The 9,993-nt window shown below is 47.7% G+C and overlaps 1 protein-coding gene across 1 annotated transcript; it reads left to right on the top strand.

The window, feature by feature from the left end:
* Nucleotides 1–974: 974 nt before the first annotated feature.
* On the top strand, nucleotides 975–5,716 carry PHOX2B (paired like homeobox 2B). Its single transcript, XM_019751893.2, has 3 exons — nucleotides 975–1,489; nucleotides 2,337–2,524; nucleotides 3,488–5,716. The coding sequence occupies exons 1-3, from the start codon at nucleotides 1,249–1,251 to the stop codon at nucleotides 4,001–4,003; spliced, it is 945 nt and encodes a 314-aa protein (XP_019607452.2). The 5' UTR covers nucleotides 975–1,248; the 3' UTR covers nucleotides 4,004–5,716.
* Nucleotides 5,717–9,993: the final 4,277 nt, after the last annotated feature.

Below are 9,993 nucleotides of genomic sequence, written 5' to 3'. Positions count from 1 at the left end.
CCGACCTAGAGCCTGGGCATTTAGAGTGGGGATTTTGCTCTCCGCAGTCAGAGAACCTAAAGGGCAAACAGGCAGCAATCCTCTGTTCAAAGCCCCGGGTCTGTGGGGGTTGTGGGCACTTGAAAAAGTGGAGGCGAAAAAAGGAGAGGGAGAGCGCCTGAGAGGAGTGGAAGAGACACGTTTGGGGACATTTCAAGCCCGCTTGCTAGTTATGGCGTAATTAAAACGAACAACCGCACAGAACCTCCCAACCAACAGAACGCAAACCTCGCGCTGAAGCGGAAAGACAGAACTGAGCGCAAAGAAGCCATCGGTTGAGAATCCAGATGTTTTACATTCAAGAGCGATGTTCTTTTATTTTTTAAGAGGCTGTGTAAGCTGAGTCTCTAGGAAAGCACATTAAGTCCCAACAAGAAACGCAATTTATAAGATGCTCTTTTTTTTTACCCCCCTCTACCAGGTGTATTTTAAAGAAATCCGCTTATGGTTCACATAAACCCCCTTGGCCCACTTACTCTATGTTACAGGGCGCCTGAGTCTTGCCAATGTCCCAGTTCTTTATAACATTTCATGCACTTCGGGGGGTAGGCTTGTTGTTAAATTGAGCGTGTAACGCTCTTACAAAACAGGTTTTCTATGACATCAAGGTTTCTTCTCCCTAACCGAGGGGGGGAAAAAAAGAGAGGACGAAGAAGGGGGAAAACACACACACTATCTCAATTTATGCCTAAGGTATATGATCAGTTAAAAAGGCTTAAAAGCTCGGGGAAATTGGATCAGGGAGAATCGTCACCCAACTTTCATTATTTCCAAGTAGTGTGATTGAATTAAAGGGCAGGGAGCTGGTTAGAAGGGAGGATCAGGGGCTCAGTGCGTAATGGTGTGGTATTAAATTCTAATTAGAGATGCAGGAATCAATGATAGGGAGGTTGGACAGCTCAGTTCCCCAGTGCCAGCCCAATAGACGGATGAGTTATTGTCATGTAAAAAGCGCCAGCAATAAGACCAACCGCTTTGCTATTGTCCAAGTGGAAAGAGCCAAGTTTATTATGAGGACTATATGCTCTAGAGACCTCAGACAAGGCATCTCATAGGAGGCTTTTTCATAAAACTAGGCTCTGCTGGTAGTAAGGAGGCCAGTTTGGAGGCAGGCGTTGAGCTGTGCACATCTCCCCACTCCAGCCACCTTCTCCATACCCATCTTTTATTTCATTTTTCCACTTGGCTGAGCCATTCAGAGCCTTTTCAATGTATAAAATGGAATATTCTTACCTCAATTCCTCTGCCTACGAGTCCTGTATGGCTGGGATGGACACCTCGAGCCTGGCTTCAGCCTATGCTGACTTCAGTTCCTGCAGCCAGGCCAGTGGCTTCCAGTATAACCCGATAAGGACCACTTTTGGGGCCACGTCCGGCTGCCCGTCCCTCACGCCGGGATCCTGCAGCCTCGGCACCCTCAGGGACCACCAGAGCAGTCCGTACGCCGCAGGTAAGGACCGCCAGCTTTCTCAGTGGAGGAAGCTGCCTTTCCGCTCGTATATAGGAAGCCTTGATTGCATTTGAAAATGGAAATGTGTTTAGTATTTACCAAACGAAATTTGCTTACACAAATGAAAGAATTTATCACGTTAGAAGCGATTGCAGGGAGGGGTAATTCACTTACAGGGTTACACTATCCTAGTCACACCCGAACCGCCAACAAAATTATCTTAAGCTGCCAAAATGATAGGCATAATTTATTTACTTTGCGATGAGACGTAAAGCTTAGAAAATAATTAAATAACAAAGAGTAAAGCTCATTACTGGCAGTGTCTCTTTTTTAAAGAACCGAGAGAGGCTCACACCTCTTTGGTTGGTCATTTTTATGATTATTCTTTATTATTATTATTTTTTTGCAGCACTTTCCCCCAACTTTTGGGCCGGGTCAGTTTATGAGAATTGAAAAGTTCCAACAGTGAGAGTGTTGGGGAACTTCTCCCCTGGCTCCCTGATATTCTGACTGATGGTTTCGTACTTTTTTCCTCTCTTGTTTTCGTTTTCCCTCATCAAAACACTACCACTTGTCCCGGACTTCAGCAGTCTCTAATGCTCTATTTCCACCCACCCAAAGGCGCTTGTGCCAGGAGGGACCTCGCCAAAGCCCGACGTTTGCGCTCCGGTTTCTGTACATAACTAATTTACTCGGTTTTTCTCCGCAGCTCCTCTCGGCCACTCTCCCGCTCCGGAGTCGGTGGCGGCTCCAGTGACACCTGACCTTGAAGTCCCCACATTCTGGCTCCGCGGCCCGCGCACTCCAGACCGTTTTGCTCACACTCTGTCCCCTCTGTTGTCCTCAGTTCCTTACAAACTCTTCACTGACCACGGCGGCCTCAACGAGAAGCGCAAGCAGCGGCGTATCCGCACTACTTTCACGAGTGCGCAGCTCAAAGAGCTCGAGAGGGTCTTTGCGGAGACGCACTACCCTGACATCTACACCCGGGAGGAGCTGGCCCTGAAGATCGACCTCACTGAGGCACGAGTGCAGGTATGCGCGCCCGGAAAACTACCTGGCTTTGCCGCACCTGGCCCGGGAGGGGTGCAGTGCACTGGGCAGCGAGAGTACTACTGAAGGTTAGAAATCCCGGGGCTTCTCGAGAAGGGCGGGAAGCCCAGGGCTGAAGAGGGAGACCAAGCTGGAGAGGCCGTGCACGCGAGGAAAGCTTAGGGCGCTCTCTCTTGGTTATAAATTCACAGTTAGGAAGTGTTTCCCACACCAGTCAGCGCTGCAGGGCATTTGGGAAGTGACCTGTGGGAAGAGTGCAGACTTTGCCCCCGTATTATAAGTGGTTTTTGCCAAATGTTTCCGAATTCGAGCTTTGAACTTCGAGCCCTGCGTTTAAAAGCATTTTCCCAGAAACTATGACTTGCATCAGATTCGCACAGGGGCTGTGACTCTATGAAGGTCAGAACCACGGCTTATTCTAAACTTTTAGGGACAGAGGTGCACTCACGAGCTGACCAAGGCGCCTCTCCAGGTGAACCCCGCAGTGGAGGGACAGTGAGCACCACTGCACGTCTCTAGGCCCAAAGGCCAGGACGCACAGCAAGAACCAAACCCAGAGACCTGCTCCGCCTCCTACCAATTAGTTTACTTTAGACTCGAGGCCTAGGGGAGATGGGGAGTTTGAGGCAGCTCAAGGAATAGACTGAACGAAGCTCCGCCAAAATAAGGGCTTCCACTTTAGGGCCTTTCTGGGGCTTGCGGCCTTTGTATCTCTCCCGCAAACCTCTATTTCCCTGGCTTGCTCAGCTCATCCTAAGAAAGTTCCTCCGAGGATGCACAAGCAATAAGGGGGTGAGGGCCGAATTGGTGGGCTGGTGGTGCGTGGGGGTACTCTCGGCGCATGGAGTTTAAAGCAAACTGAAATGGAACGTGTGCCGCCCTAACCCGCGTTTTCCTGTCCTGTTTCTTTCTCCCGCCGCTTCACCGCCTCTCTTCTCCCGTCAGGTGTGGTTCCAGAACCGCCGCGCCAAGTTTCGCAAGCAGGAGCGCGCGGCTGCGGCCGCAGCGGCAGCGGCCAAGAACGGCTCTTCGGGGAAGAAGTCCGATGCGTCCAGGGATGACGAGAGCAAAGAGGCCAAGAGCACTGACCCGGACAGCACAGGGGGTCCAGGCCCCAACCCCAACCCCACTCCCAGCTGCGGGGCAAGTGGCGGCGGCGGCGGTGGGCCCAGCCCCGCAGGAGCCCCGGGGGCTGCGGGGCCCGGGGGCCCGGGAGGCGAGCCCGGCAAGGGCGGCGCGGCGGCGGCTGCGGCGGCAGCGGCGGCGGCTGCGGCGGCTGCGGCGGCTGCGGCGGCTGGAGGCCTGGCTGCGGCCGGGGGCCCCGGACAAGGCTGGGCTCCCGGCCCGGGCCCCATCACCTCCATTCCGGATTCACTCGGGGGGCCCTTCGCCAGCGTCCTCTCTTCGCTCCAAAGACCCAACGGTGCCAAAGCCGCCTTAGTGAAGAGCAGTATGTTCTGATCTGGGATCCTGCGGCGGCGCCGGCCGCGGGCGAGCCGGGGCCCGGGCGGGCGAGTGGGCGAGCGGGTAGGCCCAAGGCTACTGTCGTCGCTGCTGCCGTGGCTTTTTTTTATTGAGAGCCTAAAGTAATCGCGATAAGAATAAAGAGAAAACGGCGTCGCCCCCATTTCAACCCCACTCCTACTCCCATCCTGAACCCCCAAACAAAACAAAAAACTTCCTGGCTTCGCACCTGCCTTGGGGCCGCGCAGACGGGCCAGGACGCCGCCTGCTGCCTGGGAGGTGTGAGCGGCGCGGCCTGGACTCCGGGGGCACTCTCAGGGGGCTGTGTCTGCGTGTCGTGTATGTCTGTCTCTGGGAATGTGTGTCTGTGGCCCGAGCAGGTGACAGAGAGATGGGTGGTGGTGGGGCACAACCAATTCAGTGACTTGCTTAGAAAAAGAGAAATTTTAAAAATCTCCCCCCCCAAAAAAATTTTTTAGGAAGGCAGAAATCATTAAAACACAGTTTTAAAACCTAAAAGAAAAAAATGTAAGGGGAGAAAAGGGGAGGCTGCAGCTGGCACTGTCTGAGGGCTCTATCTTGTGAACCCCGACATTTTCGCCCTTCTGACAGCACAGACTCCCTTGGAGCTCCTCCGCAGGGGAGAGTAGGGACGCCTTCCAGCCCCGCTTTCCCTCCTATCCTCGGGTTGGGGCCGCTGCGGCGACAACTAGCTCCGACTGTCCCCGCGGCCAAGGTGACTTCCTCGCGCCCGTTTGCCTGTGCCACCTCGCCGAATCCCATACCGCCATTAGCCCATCCGAACCCCACACAGTTGCAACTCCCAACCCCGAATCTTTGCAGCCACTCGGCCCTGAAAGATGCCCTATACATGAGATGCCTTTCATCTGCAAAAACTCTGCAAACTGTGTCTCATATTTCGCAACTCTTCCCTTTTTTTCTCTCCCGCCACCCCCACCGGCATTTTCTTCTTCCACCAGCTTTTACTGAACTTTTTGGCTCTGCTTTGGATTGGAGTCAATTGCAGTCCACGCAACTGGCTGCCGAGAAATCTACGGAGCAAGGGAAAGGCGCACACACAAGTTTGCAGAAGTGTTTCGGTTTGCACTTCTGTTTGATCCGAAATGACTCACATCCTGTATGGTGGATGGACTGTATATTGATGATTCCATTCTTCGCGCAGTTTAGAAATCTCTGTTGGGATTTGTTTTTTGTTTTTGTTTTTATTTTATTTTTTTATTTTAAAAGGCACAAACTATAGGTATTAGTTGAATGTTGAGGCTTTAACTTTTTTCGGTGTCTTTCTACAACTGTGTTCTGTGACTCAATTGTATCGTGTTAATATCAGTACAGACCGTCTCCTCTACGTGACCGTATAATGTTTTTTCTCTTCTTGTAGTCTTTTTGGCGTGTCTTTATGGAGTACTAAGGTTCTCACGGGTCCAATTTCTTTGTGTTTAGAGAGATCACAGTTCAGACAATGGTATATATTTTTGTTATCAGGTGCATGTCTGTCTGATTTCTTTTTTCCTCCTTATCGGACTTTGTTTGTGAACATAAGCATCATAAGTTATGTTTCAGATTTTCAAATTTATTTATATGTGTTATAATGAATGCTTCTATTTAAAAGGGAAATATTTCTACATGTGCATATAGTTTTCCAAGAGTGTACCATTAACTTGATTGTTGATAATAAAAACAAAAACCAAGTCTAGCAATTGAACTCTTCTGACTTTTCCTTGATTCGTTTTTGTTTTTAATTTAATAAAAACAAAAAAACAAAACAAAAACGGTACGGAGGAAAGAGGAAATTGAGCAAAGTCTCTAGAAGCCACGCGGCTCCTCCGGAAACCTAGGTTGGCTGGGAAGTCGAAATTCATGCAGCCAAATTCAGCCAGTATAAAATTTAGTGCTTGAGACAGCAGGCAGGATTCTTCCGGTCCATGCCTGTTTGTTTCCCAGTCACCAAGCACAAAAGAACACCAGGGCGTTGATAAAAATGTTCAGATCGGTGCGTAGGCAGAGGCCCTACAAGCTGCTGGCAGCAAAGGCAGGATTTGAATACCCGACTATGAGAAGGACTCAGCTGCGGATTCTGAGCGCAGGTGCCTTCAGGATCGATAGGTTTCCGCGGTTCAGCCTCCTTAAGCTGACAGACCTCGGGCACCCAGCGACACCGGAGGGTCCCTGCGTGGGCAGGTGGATCAGGAAGGCACTGGGCAGAGAGCAGCGCTGCAACGTTGGTGTGTTTGGAGAAATAACACCTGCGACAACTGGAATTAGTGAGCAGTTGCATGGACCAGATTGTGCTTTCTATGCGTTATCCCACTGCCCTTCAAAACAACAGCATGCAGTAGGTACAATTTCTATCTTCATGTTCTTTTAACAGATGAGGAAGTGGAGAGGTTAACTTGCTCAAGAGCCTTGGGCATGAGTGATGGGGGCAGCCTTTGAACCCAGGCACTCTGATTCCAGAGCCTGTACATTAACTGCACCAGTGGCTCCCAAAATGTGGTCCTGGCACCAGCAGCATAAGTATTACCTGGGAACTTGTTAGACTCACTCAGGAATTCTTTGACTTTATCCTAGACCTACTGACTGAATCAGAAACTCTGGGAGTAGGGCCCAGCAATCTGTGTTTTAACAAGGCCTATGGAGGATATGAGAACCATTGAACTACACTAGAAGAAACCCAAATGCGAATAGGTGGAATAGGTGTGTGTGTGTGTGGGGGGCAGGGGGATGGGAAGACCTCTGGCAGCTTTAATGGTCCCCTATAGAAAGGAAGCGGTCCTCACCACAGCTCCCAGATGGAATTCTGCCTCTACCTTGAACTGTTTGACTGGGCTACCTTCTTCAAGCAGAAGCCTGTGTGTACTTCTGGTACTTACTTTGGTACCTCTTTGATTGGGCTTCACCAATAGATAAGTCAGTTCCCCTCATCTGACATGTGAGGGGAAGCTACAGTCTGCTTTCTCCTGTCTGAGGATTAGCAGCTGATATGGCTTGACTTTATCAGGGCTTCTCACCTTAAGCATCCAAATATGGTTTGCATCAGATCATGCAGTTTTCATTCAGAAATTTCAAACCTTTGGATCTAACTTGTCATAGTTTTTCTAAAGGGCTTTTAAATAATCTCTAAAAAATCTGTCTCTAAATGCCCTTCACTAAACCCTTCAAGATAACATTCTATAAACAATGGCATTAATTGTGCTGGTCGAAAATGCCAGCAATTGCAGATCCTAGACCCCAGTCTTTGATTGTAAATATAACTTAGGAAGGTCTGGGAGAGGAAAAAAAAGGCAAGAATTCACTGATGAAAAGAGCATGCTTCAAGGCCCAGGTAAATCAGTCACGGGCTTTGCTAGAGGAAAATGACTCTTGTCTTAGGCATTGAGAACTACCAGGTAAGCCTCTGAGAGCTGATGGGCAGGCCAGTGCAACAGGCATTCTGGAGAAGGCAAGACCAGGAGAAAGAATACAAGAAGTAGACAGAGAAAGAAGAAGAGAGACAGAGAAAGAAGAGGAAAAACAAAAAAGAGTTTTTGGAAACCCAGTGAAGCTCCTAGAAAGCCTTTCAGATGTGAACAAACTAGACGGGGATCCCCAAATTCCCTTCTTTTGGCCTTGACCTGCTTTGAGCAACTTATCTCCAGAAAAGGCAAATTCTGGGGATTGGTGAGGAAAACATGCTCCCAACCCCCACCTGCCCCAGCTTCTCAGAGAACTGCATTTTAAATGTCTATAGGTACCCTGCTTTAGTTTTTCAAATAACAACTTTTTAATTTGGGTCAACTTTGCCTCTCTTAGTGGTCAAAGAAGCAAAACTGTGGGGAAGTAAGTTTATGATTGAATGCAAAAAAATGCCCCTGTAATATGACGGAGCCTAGTGGCAGGACACTGTGTCTCCTGAGTTGTGTCATTTCCTTGGAGCCTTGCACAGCGTGAACAAGCTCACTTTCACTTTTCCTCTCCTAAGGAATTTGCATTTTGGCTCATCTAGGCATCCTTTTTCCTGGCAACTCCGGGACCACATGTGACTTCACAAAAGCTGCATGAGCTGATGCCAGATGGCCACCTCTAAGCCAAGTCTCCTTCAAGATGGCTGAGTACAGACAGCCAGAGTGGTTTCAGAGGAGAGCTCATAACCCCAGCAAATAGTAGCTGTCTAGAACTCACCCCGGATGCTTCTCTGTGGCTACCTTATGTCCTTAGGAGGACAGCCTGTGGCTAGATATAGATGGCCCTCAATTCAGTGAAAGGATCTGTGTGACCTTGGATGGCAAACAATCCCTCTAAGTTTGATTCATGCACCATAAATGTGAATAATAATACAGACTTGTGGGATTGTGGGGGTATTAAATAATATATACAAAACATATCTGGCACAATGGGAAGTTTTCAGCAAATGTCAGCTGCTATTATTATTATTATTATTATATACTTCTAGATTCTTTATCTCTCTTGCTGAAGTCTCAGAAGATTAAAAAGAGCCCTCAGTTGTCACTAAAGTCAATGGCCCAGGAACACAGAATGTGAGAGAATATGCAAAGTTTGGAACTGGAGAACTTTTCTGAGGGTGACAGTTACAGATTAGAATAAGCCAAGGGCTGACAAGTAATAACTACTATTTATTGAGTGCTTATTATATGCCAGGTACTATAAGCTTACAAGCTTAAGCATTTAGTCCTTATAACTACCCTATGAGAAAAGTATTATTCCCATTTTTTTTTTTTAGGAGGAAACTGAGACATCGGTAACATGCCCCGGGTCACATAGCTAGTAGTATTGTCGCAGGAATCCAACTCCAGTTTGTCTCCAGAGCTCATGCTCTTTAAACACTGTCCTTTAGAGTCTCTGCAAGGAGAAGAATTCCTTTTAGCCCATGAGGTCATACACTACCAGACCTGGGAGGAGATCTCATCTCGCAAAAAAACCCAGACAGGTAGGCGAAGGTTACAGAGGGCAACAGGAGGAGCAATGCTGGGATGAGAGGCCCAATTAGATTCAGTGTGAAGTCCAAGGGCTGAAAAGGAGAGGCTTTGGGATCCCAGGAGAAGGGAGAATGTTTTCTGCCAGGCAACATATTTACAGCTCACAGTCTCTTTCTGGTAATTGAACAAGACAAGAAATAGCCAGGGGCATGGAACATGAAAAAGAAAAGAAGAATTACATTTATGAAGTGTGGAACATCAGTTGGTGGACAGGAATGGATGTCAGGAATAGATGTCAGCCTCTAGGCTCATCTATCACCACGACACACCGGTGGTACAGATGGCGAAAGCCTACCTGAATCCTTAATTTTCCAGCCTCGACTCCAGAGGGGGTGCACCACAAATCTACATGGATAGTGACTGAATGCCTTCATCCAATAGTATTTCCATGTTGAAAAGCAAAGTATAATTGCAAAGACCAGGGCCCTCCTTAGGCCAAGAGGCAGGATTATCCTAAAACTGTCTATGGCCATGTCGTCAGCATCACAGTAGACATTTTGGATTGTGTTAGTCTTGGCCTAACTCAGGAGTTCTTAACCTTGAGTTCATGGATATAATTCAAGGAAGATAGGAAAAAACACATATATATTTTTACTAATCTCGACCTGAAATGTAGCATTTTCTTCCATGATAAATGTAGGCAACAAAGCCATGGTATTAGTACAGGTGATTTTGTCACCAATGGAAATCACAGACCTTTTTTTCAATTACAGTTGACATTCAATATTACATTAGTTTCAGGTGTACAGAGCACCGATATTTCTATTTCACTTTAGAGTTTTTGAAGCTATTTCAATTTATCATTTACATTCACCATTAACTTGAAATTATGGTAATTATTAGACTAGCCACTAGATCTTGTTATTTAATACATTAGTAATAGAAGCATACACATGACCATAGTACAAATTTGTTTTAAAACATATTTGTTACCTTTATTTTAGCTGACATCTTTTGTAATACTATGCACTTTAGCTTTTGCATTTAAAAATG

This window comes from Rhinolophus sinicus, linkage group LG02, assembly GCF_036562045.2.
Source record: "Rhinolophus sinicus isolate RSC01 linkage group LG02, ASM3656204v1, whole genome shotgun sequence".
Lineage (NCBI taxonomy): Eukaryota > Metazoa > Chordata > Mammalia > Chiroptera > Rhinolophidae > Rhinolophus > Rhinolophus sinicus.
Note: the sequence above shows the minus strand (reverse complement) of the source record. Positions and strands in the feature narration are given on the sequence as shown.

Coding starts and splice junctions, on each gene's coding strand:
- PHOX2B (XM_019751893.2), top strand. CDS start 1,249: ATGTATAAAATGGAATATTCTTACCTCAATTCCTCTGCCTACGAGTCC. Junction 1,490..2,336: donor GAGCAGTCCGTACGCCGCAG/GTAAGGACCGCC, acceptor TGTTGTCCTCAG/TTCCTTACAAACTCTTCACT. Junction 2,525..3,487: donor TCACTGAGGCACGAGTGCAG/GTATGCGCGCCC, acceptor TTCTCCCGTCAG/GTGTGGTTCCAGAACCGCCG.